The sequence below is a fragment of the Eublepharis macularius genome, chromosome 4, assembly GCF_028583425.1.
Source record: "Eublepharis macularius isolate TG4126 chromosome 4, MPM_Emac_v1.0, whole genome shotgun sequence".
In the NCBI taxonomy this organism is placed as follows: domain Eukaryota; kingdom Metazoa; phylum Chordata; class Lepidosauria; order Squamata; family Eublepharidae; genus Eublepharis; species Eublepharis macularius.
In genome coordinates this window covers 138,752,838-138,771,105 of record NC_072793.1, presented here as the reverse complement: position 1 = coordinate 138,771,105, position 18,268 = coordinate 138,752,838, and the positions used below count along the sequence as shown (strand labels likewise).

Here is an 18,268-nt window from a genome sequence, read left to right as displayed (position 1 = left end):
CCCCTCTTGGTTTTTTTCCCATAGTATAAAACTAATGTAATCAAAAATCAGCTTCCTTTGGAGAGGACACAACTATATCATAAACATCTGCTTCCACGGCTTTCACAGTTCCTGTTTCACACTGCTTTTTTATCTCCCTGCATGGATCATTCTCCCTTTCTCATATCTTATTTCGCTTTGCCTTAACAATAATTGTGAAAACCATAGCCCATGTAAAGTGGGGAAAGCCCATGACTAACGTATTATACTAACAAGTAACATTTCTTTTCTACAAGCACAAACATTTCCATCTCCACTTCTGCCTTTATGCCTGCCCTACACCCCCTCAAGCCAGGACTGGATTGCTCATATCATTCCAGGGATACAATTTTTTTTTAAAAAAAATCTATTATTCATAATATGGATTAAAGGAATAATCCTGATCAAAAAGCCTACTGAAATCATGGGAAACACTCCCAATCAAAATCAATAAGCTTTAGAACAAGCCAAGCATGGCTTGTAAACTTCAACTATTTGGATACCTGGAGGAAGTCATACATCATCCAAGCAACTACAAGAGGAAGCTTGATACTTATGATTTTAAAACAACAGTAAACATTGGCTAGGTGCTTTTTTCCTCCATGGCACTTTATGAAAATAATAAACAGGGAGTAAGGCAAAGTAAAATTCTGTCCTCATATACTAAAAGCATATGTAGTTTGTCTGAAATTGTCATTTTGATATCAGTACTGCATTTCTCCTATAGGCTGTATTCAAACTGTTTACAATGGGAACGGGCTGAGAAATGATTGGGCTTTTGCATTTCTCGGTTTGAAAGAAACTAGTTTTAAACCAGGTTTAATCCTGATTTAGACTACCACGTTACATTTGTAGGCAAAGAACAAACTGCAATTTGTTATAGTGGTTAATTTGGCTGTAAAATGAAAGCTGCTTCCACACATGTTGGAGATTGCACTTTCAGTTCACTTTACCAATTGTTTGCAATTAGATTTTCCTGTTTCACACAGGAAAATCCAGTTGCAAACAATTGCTAAAGTGTATTGAAAGTGCATTATTCAACTTGTGTGGAAGCAGTCCATCTACGGTTTCCTTCAAAACAGGAAGTCCTTATTGTTGACTCTGAATGCAAGAGAAAAGGAATGCAAGAGAAATAGCTTTTGCTATTGATATCACACAACTTTGGACTCTGATGATCTTCACAACATACACATTAAAATTACATCTTCAGTCATTTGTTAGTAAAGTGACTGTGCTAATAAATCAATATCTAGATGTGGAAAGTATGCTGTTATAAGCAAACTTAACATAATCATCACTACATGTAAAAGTCTTCATTTTCACCTCAAAAAGGTGAAACTGTTATGAATACCCACAAAAAGTTTAGGAAGATATTTTATACTTCTGTTTCTCATAACTATTAATGACAAATTACAATTGTTGCCTAATAATGCAGTGCAGATGTTTAAAGCTTGTTCGCTTTTTCCCTTTATGGGTATCAATTTGAAGTTGTCAATCTGCTTTTATTAATATTTGGTATATTCTGCTAACTTGGTCATATATTTTCCTGTCACTCCTCTAAAAGAAAAAAAAATCAGAGCTGACATTAGCTGGGTTAAATTACACAATTCTAGAGAATGCAGTTAAGTTGTAAATTGTACAGCTGTTGAACAACAAATATTATATAGTGGCAAATCAAAGTACAACCTTTATTGCCCCAAGCTAATACAAGTAAGACTCACTAATATCAACAGGCTTCATTTCTTTCATGTATAGTATTGAGGACAACCAAAACTAGACTCAAGGGGTGCTGCATTTTTTTACGTTCTACTTGCATGAACTGCCTTTGTGAATGTTCAGCTCTTCTGAAAGGAGAGTGGTGAAGGGGGGTGGGGGTGGGAATGAAAACTATTTTCCCGGAAATCCCCAAGCCCAGACATCAGATATTATTTCAAGGCAAAAACCCTCCAATCCCGGGAGACCACTTTTAAGGTCTAATAAGTTCAAAATTGGAAACACAAGAATGTCATTGTCACAAAAGCTATCTTATCTATTACTTAGCTCTACAGAAGAATAAAAATAGAATCAGGTCAATCAAGAAACCATTACTAGATTGCATTCAGAATGGATGCTCTAATTAAAGCTTGAAAAAAGATTTCCATTACTACTATTAATTTGGGTGTGTGTTTTTTTAAATAAAAGAAGATCTTGCCGGGAGGCAGGAATTTCACAATACATTGACTAAAGTGGGGTTAATGGAAAATGGTCAAAGACTTTGGTGAAGTTTGTTAAAACTTCTGCAACAAAATTCTTAAGAATTCTAAAAGAAAATCTGCTAGCTCATAATGGATTCATATAATTGATCGATTGTTTGTATTTTAACAAAGTAACATGGGGGAAAAACAAGGTGATAATACTGCCATGTGTGCTTGAAGCATGAAAACACAAAGGACTAACAATATGAGGTTCTTACTGTCTAGCTGTAGTAGAAACAAATGCTCTTGGCCCTAAATAAATTGTTTTTATGTCAATCATTTTAACCACTTTAAAAATAAGTATTGTCTTCCAAATGTCATATCTTCTCCACCCAGCTCACATCATCTGATTCTACAACTCTGGCATGCTATATTCCCATAGCCGAATCAAGCTCTTAAAACGTAATTCTGCAAACTGCTTCACCTCCCAGCTGAATATTTTGGAACCGCCTGAACTACCTCTTGTATTTCATTACAAGCACTGAAAGATTCTCAGTTCTCTGGTAATAATGCAACTACTCAGTTCTCAGCCAAGCTTCTGAGAACAGAGTGGTATGGAGATTCTCAAAAGACTTTCAAGATGCAACCTATCCCAAGCTGAACCTATCAGAAGTTCAACAACAACAACAACAACAACAACAACAACAGATTTATATACCGCCCTTCAGGACAACTTAATGCCCACTCAGAGCGATTTACAAAGTGTGTTGTTATTATTCTCACAACAATCACCCTGTGAGGTGAGTGGGGCTGAGAGAGCTCTGAGAGAGCTGTGATTGACCCAAGGTCACCCATCTGGCTTCATGTGGAGGAGTGGGGAATCAAACCTGGTTTCTGCCGCTCTTAACCACTACACCAAACTGGCTCTCAATACAGAGTACTTGCATAGAGGAAGCAGGATCATGTCTCAACCATCGATTATATTGACCCTACACAGTGTAATCCATCTTGGGTCTCTGTAAGAGAGGCAGGCAATAAATAACATAAAATAAATACAAATAAATGCTGGCTGGCCAATGTCAAAACATTCAGTGGAATGTCCGTACAGAGCCTTACACATGTAAAAGGTATATGTTCCATGTAACTAGGAAAAATCAGAGTTCTAACTGCACATACAGCTCTGCACAGATGTTCCATTGAGTACACAGCAACTGGAAACGGGGCTAAGTATAATCACACTCCACTCTATCTACATACACAGTATATATTTTAATGTCTACAGCGAATGACTCACCTGGCAGCCAACAATACCTGTAATGAAAAAACAAAACCACATGCACACCAAGTTTTCAGCTCAATGGTTAAATTACCATGTTAACCATGTGTAGGAGGTAAATTATGGAGGTGTGTCACCCTAATTGGTTTGGGACTACTGGCCTATTGCCTATTCCTAGATAATGCAGCTGAAAATTATATGGAACAGTGAGTCTTAACCAAAGAATTCATACAAGGGATTTTGCCATTCTGTAGGATTCATTTGTTAGAGCTATTTTGGTGTAGGGGTTAAGAGCCAGGACTCTAATCTGGAAAACCAGGTTTGATTCCCCACTCCTCCACTTGAAGCCAGCTGGGTGACCTTGGGTCAGTCACAGCTCTCTCCAAGCTCTCTCTGCCCCACCCATCTCACAAGGTGATTGTTGTGGGGATAATAATAACATACTTTGTAAACTGCTCTGAGTGGATGTTGTGTTGTCCTGAAGAATATATAAATTGGTATATAAATCGAATGTTACTATTATTTTTATAATCAAAAATCCCATCCAGATGTCTCTCCTTGTTCTAACCACTCCATACCATATCCTTCTTACCAAGTGTTCATAGCTGCCAGGAAATGCATCCACCAAAGCTCTCTCGTTCCACTAAAGACTCCCCAAAAAGAAGTATCTGGAGATTATATCACTATCCAATGATGATAAATTTTGACCAAGGGAGGGGAAGTAGAACAATATGGATGACACTGAAAACCGATGGCAATCACTACCAGCTAATTAGCATTTGTGGCTCAGTTCTACGAGACATTGCGTTTCCAGTCAGGATGGAACACAATGACTGCAGAGCCAGCACAATATTTTAACCTGTAGTATGACACTAGGTCAACTCAGGTCAACATTACAGGTCAAATCAGAATTTTATTCTGGTACAGATACACATTTGCTCTGTAGTGTGCCTGTGCAGCATGATGTGACCTAGATATGAAATAATAACAAGTTGACGGCTTCATAGAGCATGTTACAGGCACATGTTACAGGCACTATAAAATCACCTAATCTGACTCAACCATATGAGGTTGAAACAAGAAGCGGCACAGTGTAGCCCAATCTCAGAAGCTAAACTAGGTTGGTATTTGAATGGGGCACCACCAAGGAAGACTCTGCAGAGGAAGGCAATGGCAAATCACCTCCACTTCTCACTTGTACATAGAAGAGGTTGAAGGAAACCTTATAAATACTGGGATTACAGCTGACGTGGAACACAGTGGAATGACCTTACTGCACTTGCATTGAGCAGCCAGCCACAGAAGCGGTAAGCAGAAACTACAGATGTTCATACGATCAGTGCTACAGGCACTTAACATTCAAAACACATTATAAAATGAACCAAAATGGGTTTTTTTTGTTGTTTACAAAATTCTCACAAGCCCTAATTTCTCTATTCTAAGATTATGATCTCAGAATCAAACTGCATGTAAGATGGGCGTTCCGTGTTTGGCTCTTTTGATATTTTTAATTTTTTACTTTAAAAACCATCATGGAAGGTTCTAATATCGATTGGAGCAGCAACAAAAAGTGTCTAGCCCTTTCCTTCCACATCATTACCCCCAGCTAACACAGAGACACAAACACAAATCTGCCATTAGTTTCCCAGCAGAATTTTGCCTCTGCAGGAATAACAGCAGAATCTGGGGGCAGTAGTTTAAAACTGCACAGAAGGAAAGTATTAAACTACTTCCACACCCAGTACTACTGCTCCAATCAAATTGGGAGCCTCCCATGGTTACCCTAAATTAAAAATAATACTGTTTTTGATGCTAACTGAGTAACTTCAGCGTACCATAACATTTTTGAAATAGGAACGGTCATAATCACAATAAAAGGTAACTCAGATGATCATATTTGACAAGGTACAAAGAGTGGTGGAAAAATGGAACTATATGCACTATATCCAATCTGAATATTTTGGGATCTAAAAATTCCTGAGCCCAGTGTGTATACCCTACCACTTGCATACATCTTGTGCCCTGACATCACTGTCTGATTAAATAATCCCAGGATCAAAATTCTGGAAGTAAGCCATCTACCCTCCAAACCAGGGCAGTGAGCCATACAGCAGAATGATACCTATACTGACATGATCTTCTTCTGCAGTCCTCTAGAACACAAAGACGTATTTTCTAATTGCACTTCCTTTTGATATTGGCAAGGCTGAAACTGTTAATGTTGGAAAGTAGCCCAAAGTCTATGAAAGACAAGTAATTGATTGAATGCTACCCCACAGTTTTGTGGTGATCTGACACCTTTTGGCTTTCTGCAGATTACACGCTCCCTTTTTTCTAAAAACTGAATAACAACCTTTTTGTGGACAGGATGAACACAAACAGTCATGTTAACCAGCTGTGTCCATAAATCTAATGAAAACATCGCTATATACACATACTGGGGACACTACCAGTGAGTCTTTTTAATAGCAGCAACTAAAGCATTTAGGAGAGTAATATAAAATGCTATAGCACAGATATGGACACCCAACATGGATTCAGACATTACATAGTCCAGTGATGAGATCATGCCATGTCTGTACACTCATGAAACATGCTGAAAGATACACATAATTTGCTTCCCTAACATCTGTGAATTCCAGAATTGAATTCCAAAATTTCAAATACTCCACTTACAGAAAAGAAGGCACTTTCAAGCTTCTCTTTCTCTCACACACATCCAGACATGTGGATCATTTAAGGAAGGGATGGAAATTCAAGTGGAAAACATAATGCGTGACTCCAACATGAAGAACCAGCACTTCTGTACACATCATCCCTATACATCATCTCCGTCTAAAGTTGTGTAAACAATAATGTGCGCCACTACAAGTCAACCTGTCACAATCCTGCTGCAAGCAATCATATGATAGTTTGACTATGAACAATTCATGTAGTGCCTGATTCATATAAAACTGCACAAGAGATCCAGAAGGCATTTCTATGGTGAGGCTAACACTGGATCTCTGCACTGGCTACAAGATACAAAGCTTTCAAGCTAGTGGTAGGACCCAACAGCAAATTAATGGAAGTGCCTGGCTTCATGTTTCAGTCACAACTGGAGAGTCTAAAAGAAGATTTCAGCAGTGATGCAACCATAGGCAGAAAATCTATGGTGGGTTGAAGGTAAGAAGAACTGGTTGAAGTGGCAGGCAATATATATCAGCATCATTGGCAGGGTGAGACTAGCCAGGAAAGCTGTCAAAGAGCAGGAAGCACACAACTAAAGATGCAGAATCCATGAAATATAAAGTGAGACACTTCTGGCATGACCTCAGAATGACAAAGCTGATTCTTTCCAACTGAATCCTAGAAAGGACTACAGTAGGACCCTAGTCAGGTTAGTTTCATGGGAGGACCACTGAGAAGAGCAAGAGGGTGGGTAGCCAGCCATCTCCCAAAGTAGGCTCTTAACACATCCCATTGCTAAAAGCATCCCTTCAAACTGAGGACTGGCTAGTAGTTCTTACGAAGCAAGGGTTTTTGAGAGCGAGCCATTAAGTTTGTTTAAAACTGTTCTTTGAACAACGGTCCAATGGATGAATGGTGATGACACTGCAAGATTTGGCTTTTGTGTGCTATCTGATGCCCTGACCTGGATAGCCCAGGCAAGCCCAATCTCATAACATCTCAGAAGCTAAGCGGGTTTGGCTTTGGTTAGTAACTGGACAGGAGTCCTCCAACAATGACCAGGGTTGCTACGCAGAGGTAGGCAATGGCAAACCATCTCTGTTAATATCTTGTCATAAAAACCCCAACAGTGGTCACCATATGTCCACTATGACTTGACGGCACTCTCCATCACCGTGAGCTCTTAGTCTCTTCTGCCATCCAAAAATTACTCCATAGAAGGCATCACATCTCACCCAACAACATACCATTTAAGAGCAATGTAACACATTTAGGCTTGTTATTAGAAAATGTTTCTTAACTGTAAGAAGTACTATGTATGTGTACTGGAAGTTGCACGATCCTTTGCCCCAGAGGTTTTTAAAAGGGAAAGAACGGCTGACCATCTGTCTGATTAGAGGTGTCCTGCAAGTACACAGCGATGAATGATGGCATGTTGCTGTGCTTTCTAGGTCTGTGAAGTCATTGTAGATTTTAAAGAACAGATTTCATGTTTGCCTACATTCTCTAATGGTTGATCCGAGTGACCTCAAACACTGTTCAGCCTACTTTAGATGATTTATGGTTATTGAATAGCCCAGTTTGGAAAGCTCCTAAGACAGGGATCACTTCACTGAATGATCCTCTTTAGTAATTATCAATCCTTAATGATTCAGTATCTGCAGAATCCTGAGAATGTTATTTGTGGCATATCCAAGTTCTTACTTCGGGAGAAAAAAGTGGGAAAGGGATTGTGACCTGGGTCCTTCTATAATGAAACCACCATCTGTGCTTCAGACTCAATAGTTATGGCCTTCCAAGAATTATCCAGAGGATATTCTAGTGTACACTAACATACCAAAACCATCATGAACTAATCACAAATAAATCTGATGTTCATTCTTTTTAAGGAAGAAATGAGCCCTTCAGTGCTTATCCAAATCTCAACTATGTAATTCAGTACAACGGATCACATTATTCTCTTTCTGACCAAGATACAAATCCAGCCACTAAGCCCATCAAATACAGTCATAACTAAGGAAAAACTGGATTGCATTAATGAGATTTCCATGAAGAATTCATGCTAAAACTAAAATGTACAAAATATACATGCTGTAAAAAGCTTCCCCCCAAACATCCCTTTAAATTCTGCCTTTGATGGCATGAGAAGAATTTTTTAAACATCTAATGCCATTAGCATAAGAATTTGATGCAAATTTTCTTAAGTTTTGATGCTTCTCCCTCTCCTCCTCCTCTTTCTGTACTCCTCCTTTTCAAGGCAGGTCCTATTTCTCCCGTTAGTTGCGAGCAGCTTAGCTGTAAATATTTGCCCTTCATGCAGAGCCCTCCAGCTGGCTGAAGCAGCAGCTGACAGACATGTCTGTAAGCAAGTGGGTGGGGGGGGGGGGAGAGAGCTGAGCAGTGAGGAGCGAGAGAAAATAAGTTTGGAAGAAGAAAAAAGAGGATGGGAGGGACCTGACCACTTCGTAGGAAACCAGGACAACCAAAAATCCTAGCTCCCCACCCCAACTGTGGCCTTGTTATGCCTACTTCTGAGCCCCCCTTCCCACAGAGAGACTTTCACCAAAGGATGCCAAAAGTCTTGTACTTGGATGGGGGGGGGGGGGGGAGGTGATTCTTTTCTGTTGTTGTTCCAAAGGGATATTTCCTCTCACCAAAGCATCTGTCCCAAATCTGTGGCTGACGCTGAATGTGAAGGAGTGAAATGGTGTGGGGAGAGAGGAGGAGGGGGCAAATTCCCAAGTGAAAAGTTTGTCTCGAAGGTGAGGGGGAGGGAATCTTATAATGTTAGGAAGGAAGGAAGGAAGGAAAAAGAAAAAAAAAGAAAGAAAGCTCCCTTTGCCTTGCGGCTCCATCCCTCAGAGAGAGGCTGAAGGGCGAGCGACTCTCGCTGCAGTCCTCAACAGGGTCAGCCCTCTCAAATCCAAGAGAGGGCTGACTCTGCTAACGACGACCGCGCTGCCCGAGAAGGGGCAGGCGCGCGGACGAGAGCGAGGCGAGGACCGGGCCGGGGCTCGAGGGCGGTGTCGAGAGCGCGCGCGGGGGCCCCTGCCCTCCCGGCCGGCCAGGCCGCCGCCCCGTTCACCTTGCTGGGCGACGAGGCGGCCAGGCTGCGGCTGAGCGAGTCGAGGCGGGCGCTGTACTCGGTGAACTTCTTCTGGTAGCGCAGCGCTGTCATCTGCAGCTCGAGCTGCACGGCCGAGAGCTGCGAGAGGAGCGACTTCTCCCGCTTGCCGGCTCGGAGCGCTTCCTTCTTGAGCTCCTTCTCGAGGCCGGCCAGCTTGGCTTGCAGGGCGCCGTTGTACGCCTTGAGCGCCTGCAGGCAGCAGTGCGAGGCGGCCTTGTGCTCGCGGTGGGTGAGCACCAAGCCACAGCCCTGCTCGCAGATGCCCACCGGCCGGGCCTCGCAGCTCTCGCGCATGTGCGCGTCCACGTCGCGCAAGTTGAGCACCTCCGCGCAGCCCTTGTGGCGGCACCTGGCCGGCGAGTAGTCGCACATCTCGGCGTGCTCGGCCAAGTGCTGCAGCTTGACCACCACCTCGCAGCCCCGCGCCTGGTTGTCGCACTTGATGTCCAGCTTGAGGATGAGGCTCTTGAGCGGCAGGACGTGGTTCAGCTCCTTGGTGGAGATCCGCTGGCACTTCACTGGGCAGCTGCCTTGCTGCACCACCCAAGGCAGCACACAGCCGGCGCAGAACACATGACCGCAAGGGGTGGTGAGAGGATCCTCCAAAACTTTGTTGCACAGATTGCACTTGAAATCGGGATCCACCTCTCCGTCGAACCGATCCAGCTCGAAGCCCATCGCTTGCTCTCCGCTTTCACCGACAGGCGCCGGACGAAGTTTTTCAAAAATAAAAATCTTCGGTCCCCCAAAGCAGAATTGAAACAACTCCCTCAAAAATCTCCCCCTCACAACCACACACCCTCCCGGGAAACAAAAAACCTGTTATCAAAAGAAGCCCAAACTGCGGCGATCATAGGAAATTATTGTAACCGCTCTCCTTTTTGATTCCTTGCGAGTCATTGGGAACAGCCCAGACTGGCTGGCTGCAGGCTGTCTACTGACTGAACTAATTGCCTCAGACTTCCTTGAAAATGCTGGGGAGGAATCCTCTACCACATTGATTCGAGTTAAAGCGCAGAGTTTCCCTCGCCCACTTTCCCGTAGCCCCCTGCCGTCCCTCTTTCCACACACAGCCCTTCCTCAAACGCCTCCTTGCGCTGGCTTTCTTTGGCTTGATTTAACTTTTTTTTCTTTAAAAAAAAGCACCTTTTTCATTCGATGCAGCTGAGAATGCTGCTTATTCATATTGATAATCAACTGTAAGGCTCGCTGAATATATTTTTTTTTAAAGAAAGAAAGGCTTGTAAAGTCCAGGATATGTATAGCTGGTGGGGTATTTCTGCACAGTTTTGTCTGTTCTATGGACTCCTTAAGGGTTTTCAAAAAAAATTTCCTGGAAAGCTTTTGGGGCATCATCTGGCCTGTGGAGTTCAATGGAATGAGGAGCCGTATATACAATATTATCCAGACTTTTTTTTTTTAAAGTTCCTTAGAGTTTCTTGAGCAAGAACTGGTTCCAATAGCACCTTAAAGACTTTAAAGACCAAAAAGATTTCAAGAGTCAAAGCTTCCTGTTATATTGGGCTGGCATGTTTTGTTAAGTTCTTCTATTCCATTTAGTTTTTGTGTTCTACAAAATGACAGTGTTCTGTTGGTGAACAATGTAGGGGGTGGCATTTGGGAATGCTGCAAAAAGCAGTAGCTTGCATTTAACATTATATGTACCTCTGACAGCACAGTTGTAAGCAGAGTCCATTGGCTTCAATGGACTTTAAAGGGTTTGACTCTGCTCTATAGAGCTCTCACAGAGCTGTGGAGTGTTGAAACAGCCCTTGCAAATGTAGGACATCTGGCTACCTATCCTGCACCCTTGTGCGTCATATATGGCGACAAAAGTGTCTTTGTTCCCCCTGTCCAACTCTTAGCAGCCTGTTTGGAAGTGGTGGGGGGAAAGCAGCCGACTAAGGTCAAAGGACAATGTCTGCAGCATTTTTTAAAAACAGTCCTACCAGACTCATGAGGCAGGTATTGGGGGGGGGGGGGGCTCTGCGTTAAACATTATATCTCAGCCAACACCCCTCTTATATTTTGAGGTGGGATGTATAGAAGCTGGGGAAGGTTATTAATATGAACAAAGACTGGGAGGGAAGTGAAAAGTGGTGATGTTGGGGGAAAACAGAAGCCAAAACAGTGTAATACCTTTTATTGAGGCCAACCCAAATGACACAAATAGGGCCAACACTGGAAACGACTGTGAGGAGGCTAAGCAGATATCAAACTTGGTATCCTCGGTCCCACAAAACACATATCACAAGGTTCAGAATGATACTTTTCAAGTTGCCAAGTGATTGGATCTTACAACACACAGAGCATATTTGCAAGGGGATCTGAAAAGCTCCTTTGAGCTGCTGTCTGTGCTGTTTGTGTGTTTTGTGGAAAAGGAAGAAGAAGACGACGACTTTTAAATTTGGACATTGTAGCCAGTGCAGATTTTATAATTGGATTATTGATTTAAGCCAAAAACCACTTAGGCATCACATGTCAAAACACCCATAGGCATCAAAGAAGAGAGAAGGAAAGGGAACAAAAAAGGAAAGGGTGGAGATGGCAAAAAAGGGGATAAGAAAGAGAACGTTGATTCCACCGCTGCCGCCACCACCCATTTTTAGCATGTTCTATTCATGGGGCTAAGTTCAGATGCCAGTTATTCTACAATTAATATCATAAACTGTGGTAGAACACTAAAAGACTTGTAAGGCAGAACTTCGCTTTGCAGAAGCCATGCTGATTTTCCTTAATGATAATAACATTTGATTTATATACCGCCCTTCAGGATGACTTAACACCCACTCAGAGCGGTTTACAAAGCATGTTGTTATTATCCCCACAACAAAACACCCTGTGAGGTGGGTGGGGCTGAGAGAGCTCCCAGAAGCTGTGACTGACCGAAGGTCACCCAGCTGGCTTCAAGTGGAGGAGTGAGGAATCAAACCCAGTTCTCCAGATTAGAGTCCCGCACTCTTAACTACGGGCCAAGCCACACATGACGAATGACACTTGAAAGGCAAGTGGATTGAGTGGAGGGCAAGTGAACAGGGAGAAATACACTTGCTGTTCAAGTGTCATTCGTCATGTGTAGCTTGGCCCTACTGCACCAAACTGGCTCTCAGGCTCTGTTCCTCTGTGTTCCTAATAATTCTGTCTTTGATTACAGTTCCTACTAATTTCCCTGGGACAAATGTTAGGCAAATTGTTCTATAATTTCCTGGTTCCCCTCAGACCATTTTTTAAAAACTGATGGTACATTTGCTACTTAGTATTAATTTTATATTATATTTATTGTTATTGTATTTTAACAATGCTGTTCCCTGCCCTGAGGCTGTTTGTGGGGAGGGCAGGTTAGAAATTCAATAAATTAAATTAAATTAATATGGGTTAGTAGATCAACAAGCTCACTTTTGAGTTCTTGGGTGTATGCCATCAGGACCTGGAGACTAACTGTTTTTTAATTTCCCCAGTAGGTCTAAAACTTAATGTCTCATCACATCAATTTGACTCAGTTCTTCAGCTTCCCTTTCTGAAAATTGTGCCTGTGGCATGGATACATGCTTCACGTTTTCCACAGTGAACCCAGATATAAAGAAGTCATTGAGCTTCTCTCTCATCCCCCCATCTTCCTAGAAACATAGAAACATAGAGCTGGCATGGATCCCAAGGGTCATCTAGTCCAGCCCCCTGCCTGACGCAGGAATTTCACAGCTATCTCCTCTCATCACCTTCCTCAGTGACCCCTGATCTATGCCCAAAGGAACATTCATATTAAGTCAGAGAATCATCATAGCTCTCAGATGACTATCTAGCCTTTTCTTAAAATATCTCCAGGGAAGGAAAGCCCACCACCTCCCGAGGAAGCCTGTTCCACTGAGGAACTGCTCTAACTATCAGGAGGTTCTTCCTAATGTTTAGACAAAAACTCTTTTGCTTTAATTTAAACCTGTTGTTTCTGGTCCAACCCATTGGGGCAACAGAAAACAATTCCTTTGGCAATCCTTTTATTCTTTGGTCATCCAAAGGCTCAACTGCTTTTCTGACTGGATTTCTGTTCTGGGTATATTCAAAGAACTGTTTATTGTTTGTCTTGATGCTTTTAACAATCCACTTCTCAAATTCTCTTTTTGCATGCCAAATTTTTAACATACACTTCTTTTACCGGACCCTGCAGTCCCTTCCATTCATTTCATTGAGGCAGGCCTTCCAGTTTTAAAAAGAATTTTTGCTTTTTATAGCTTCCTTGACTTGGGCCCTTAACCATGCAGGCATTCTCTTAGACTTGGCTGTATCTTTTCTAACCTGGGGGATGCATTCTACCTGGGCTTCAGTTAGTGTGATTTAAGCATCCTCTAAGGATTTGACTTTCTTGTGTTTCCCTTTCAGCTTCCTTTTAACTATTCCTATTTTTGTAAAATTCCTTCTTTTGAAATCAAATGTTACTATTTTGGACTTTAGAGGTAACTTTCCCTTGACAAGAATGCTGAATTTAGTAGCACTGTGGTCGCTGTTCCCAATATCTACATCTTTCACCTGGTGTAGAACTTCACAGAATCAAGTCTAAGATCCCTACTCCTCTGGTTGGCTCTGTGACCAAACGTTCCAGCGCACAGTCATTTATGATGTCAAGGAACTTCATTTTTACAAGATGATTTGAGCACATGTTTACCCAGTCAGGGTGACTCAGGAACATTAGCGGAAACGTAATCCATCTGGACCTGGCCAGTTCCTTAATCTTCATTTGTCTAAATAGTTGACCAACAACATCTCAGTTTTATCTGGATTAAGCTTCAGTTTACTGACCTCATGTAGCCTATTATTGCTTCCAGATACTCATTCTGAACATCCATTAACCGTGACACATGATATATATCTTTACAGAGTAACACAGAAGGTGAGCAGGAATAAGTGTGCTGATCATCTGCTTCTATTCACCTGAATGTAGGCACGATTTGGGTCCAGTAGCACCTTAAATACCAACTAGATTTCCAGGGTATGAGCTTTTGAGAGTCAAAACTCCCTTTGTCAGATATCTGACAAAAGGAGTTTTGACTCTTGAGAGCCAGTTTGGTATAGTGGTTAAGAATGGCAGGACTGTAATCTGGAAAAATGGGTTTGATTCCTCACTTCTCCACTTGAAGCCAGCTGGGTGACTTTGGGTCAGTCACAGCTCTCTCAGAGCTCTCTCAATCCCACCCACCTCACAAGATGATGGTCGTGAGGATAATAACACACTTTGTAAACTTCTCTGAGTGGGTGTTAAGTTGTCCTGAAGGGCAGTATATAAATCAAATGTTGTTGTTGTTATTTAAGGTGCTACTGGATCCAAATCTTGCTCCTCTAGTGCAGGCTAACACAGCTACCCACTTTAAACAGCACAGCATGCGTGCTGGATCCATCCCTGTGGTTGGGAACAGTTGGGAATGAATGTTCCAAATACCAGATACAGAGCCAATGGGTTGGATCCCATCAGAAAGATCCATATACACAAGGATGAGCAATTTTTGCTAATCCAGTCCTTCTGCAGCAACCCTCCAATTTCCTTCTCATGCTGGTCTGGTGGGTCTCCCATTCCCCAGGATCAACATTTTCAGAGGCATTTTGGGGTTCAGTGGGAAGAGAAAAGCCACCTAGATATAACGTGTATAGAGCTAACGTCTCACTTGTCTAGGAGAAGTAGCTCTGGATGTCACCCACATATTGACGCTTCACTCAACCTCTCCCAAGTAATTGTGTGTTGATATAAAACATCGGAGGAAAATGGAACCCTGTGTGCCTCTGTACCACAGGTGCCAAGTAGGTGAGCAGCTACCCTCCAGCACCACCTTCTGTATCAGTTCCTTGTTCTGTAGACAAAGCAACACCTAGCACAGAAAACAATTAAATAATCAAGAAAGCATCAAGGACACTTAAACAGAAGGAAGATAAGATATAAGAACAATTATCTTTCCAGAATACCCTTGCTCCTTTGAAAGGGCAAACGATAACCTCAAAATCCAAACAGACCATATGAGGCAAGATGCAGCCCAAATGGTGCAAGAATTTGTTCAGAGCAAAGGGATGGCCATGGCCTCTATGTCCTTTCTGCTGGCCCTTCAGAGCAACTGGTTGACCACTGCGTGAAAAGTGATGCTGGACTAGAACACTATTCTGACCCAGCAGAGAGAAAATGGACATAACATAATTAGCCTTTTTAGACTTTAAACCTCCAAGCAGGATCTGTTCCATTTTCAATGTTTTCTTACATATATAACACTTGTTTTAGGCCCTGTACAAATTAGAAATATTATTCTCTTACAAGGACATCCATTTGAAATCCATGGGACTTCCAAGCAAATATGTTTATGACTTAGAGATAGTTTCTTATAACTCTTTGAAGGCTGTATCAGTTCTATTTCTTGTAAGACGTCACTTTCCCATCTGGATTCAAAGCTGTCACAAAGGGACAACAGAGTCTCCAGATGGACAGAAAATAATTCTTTGGTGCTTTGTGTGGTCTATTAATATCTCATTAATGTCACTGAGAATTATGTGTGTATCTGTGTGTATTTAGGCTAGGAAGGAGTGCTTTGAAAATCTGTTTCCATACACATAATCTCCAAGCATTCAGAAGGTATAATCAAGAGCTATTACACAAGACCACACTAGAAGGATATCTAAAATCTCAAAAATATGCATTTTTCTACCACAGGGGAAAGAGACAGACAGATAGTAAAATACAGCTATGAACATACTGATGCTGTGCATAAGCCTTTTTTGTTTTGTGGATGTTCCACTTACAGACTTGAACCCAAACAGGGATAATACTCCCCTTTCTGAACATCACCAGTGGGTGGCAAACAGCCAAGCAGGAAGACCAATGTGCACCCAAGTCCCCAGAGATTGCCCGCCACCAGCAGGCACCCCAGGAACATGCACAGCACACATGCAACCAAGGGGTGCGATGACATCACTCCTGGAAGTGACGTTGCTGTGCTGGCTCCAGGGCACACACGCAAAGGCAGACCATGCCCACAGCACGAGGTTAAGTGCCAAGTCCCCTTCCCACCAAGAGGGTATAGGGACCTGGCAAACCTACTCCCCAGGTTTGCAGAAAAATCTGAAAAGTAATACAAATTACTTTGAGGGATTTATATCCCCACAAAATAAGTTATTTTCTGTGCATGCACAGAAAATACATTTACCTCTTCCTCTGTTGGCTATGGAGGCTGGGAGAGCCTGGCAGCAGTGACAATGCGGGGAGGCACTTGGCTTCTCCTCCCACCACAGCCACCTCCACCTTCCTCAACAGTCCTGGTGGCTGAGGAGGAGGGGGCATGGACCTATGCTGGGCACAGAGGCAACAAGGACTCGAGAAGCAAGAACTATATCAACGTGGTAAAACTTTGCTGAAGTTGAAAAGGAGATGTGTACCATGTTACAGAAAATCAGAAATTTAATATTTATATATATGCTCCCTTAGTACTAGTGAAAACTGATCACAGATCCCTTGAGAACATTGCCCATGCTTAAACCGCAAACACTTGAAGATACTGAGTGCCCTTGGAATTCGAAGGCCCAACTAAAATGATTTGGTGTTCAACAAAAGAAAACAGTGATTTCTATGCAGCATTTTGTTTCAGCAGAAATGCAGAAAGGGATATATGAATCTTTATGAAATTGTACTATGCAAAAGGAACACAAAGTTCTCACTCTGAGAGGGGAGGGAGGGCATCTTGTCAGGTATAATTCCCATCTGTCCATGAAGGAGGCAGGGCCAAAATTCAGACTCCTTGTCTCCTGGCAGCAAGTCACCCATTGATGAAGTTCATTTCCTGCCATACAAGGGAGCACAAGCTCATAGTGGGAGCTCTGTGAACCAGACCCCTACAGCCTTCAGCCTATTCTTTCTTATCATCTTTGGCCTGTTTACCTTCCTCTCCTCCTTGCCTTTCTTTGCTCATTTCTTTCCGTGTTTTACCTTCTCTCTTTCTTTCCCTCCCTTCAAGGAGCAGTGCAGTTGAGGCACTGGAAGGACAGGGAGACTTCAATGAAACTTTGGATGGTTTTCTGTCCACACAAGATGGTGACCCCCTGCTCCTTTCCCCTCCTGCATCTGGTCTGGCCAAGCTCTGCAAAAGCATGCATTCCTTTTGAGACCTAAAAGAATTTGGAAATGATGCAGCATGCCAGGAAAAGGAAGAAGCCATTTTGCCAACAATGGAATTTTCTGGCTGCTGTAGATGGCAGGCACCAGCCGCTCGATCTATACCAGAGCAATGGGGAAAATGAAGATGGGCAGCAGAGCATGATGGCGGTAAAACCCCAACAAATCTCCACACCCCCTTTGCAGATTTCCCTCCAGAAGTATCTACCTGGCTTAAAGAATCAATGGTAGAGGAGTTGAAGATCTTACAAAAGGGTGAAACCCATCTTACTTTTGGGGACAGGAAAAGACATTGTTCCCATTCCCCAACTAGGTATCCTTCTTCTTCTTCCTATAGGAAGATCTTGGTTCTCAACTTTAGTAGAACTTTCACTATAGGAACATTTGCAAGTACCAATTTTCCCAGACTTGATTCTGTTCCAGTCCCAGCATGGCTCCATCTGACTGTCTGGAAACTGAGGAGAAAAGATTTATAGACCTAGGCTATAGGAAGCGCTTGAACCTACTCAACCCAAATCTACCCCAAATCCTGACCTCCTCCAGGATGATGTTGATCAAAAGCTTAATGCTACCACACTCTGCAGATAGGTGGCAGTATTGGCAACTGTCATCCTTCATGTCAACAGATCTGAAATATCTACACACCCTCACATAATCAGATTCCTCAAGGGAGCATCTCAGATCAACCCTCCAGTAGTTCATATGTTTCCAACATGGAGACTATGTGTGGTTCTATCAGCAGTCAGTCATCTGCCATTCAAACTATTAAGAGAGGTACCCGTCAAATGGTTAAGAATGAAGGTCCTTTTTCTTACAACTGTCACCTTGGCCAGAATGGTGTTGGAGTTTGGTATATTATCACCTAGAAA

The 18,268-nt window shown here is 42.5% G+C and overlaps 1 protein-coding gene across 1 annotated transcript in view; it reads right to left on the bottom strand.

The window, feature by feature from the left end:
• The window catches only part of PDZRN3 (PDZ domain containing ring finger 3), a 272,058-nt gene extending 262,070 nt beyond the window's left edge, over positions 1-9,988 (bottom strand). The window contains exon 1 of the mRNA XM_054978427.1: positions 9,224-9,988. Coding sequence (XP_054834402.1) covers positions 9,224-9,943 — 720 coding nt within the window. The 5' untranslated portion in view covers positions 9,944-9,988. The remainder of the gene's footprint in view (positions 1-9,223) is intronic.
• Positions 9,989-18,268: the final 8,280 nt, after the last annotated feature.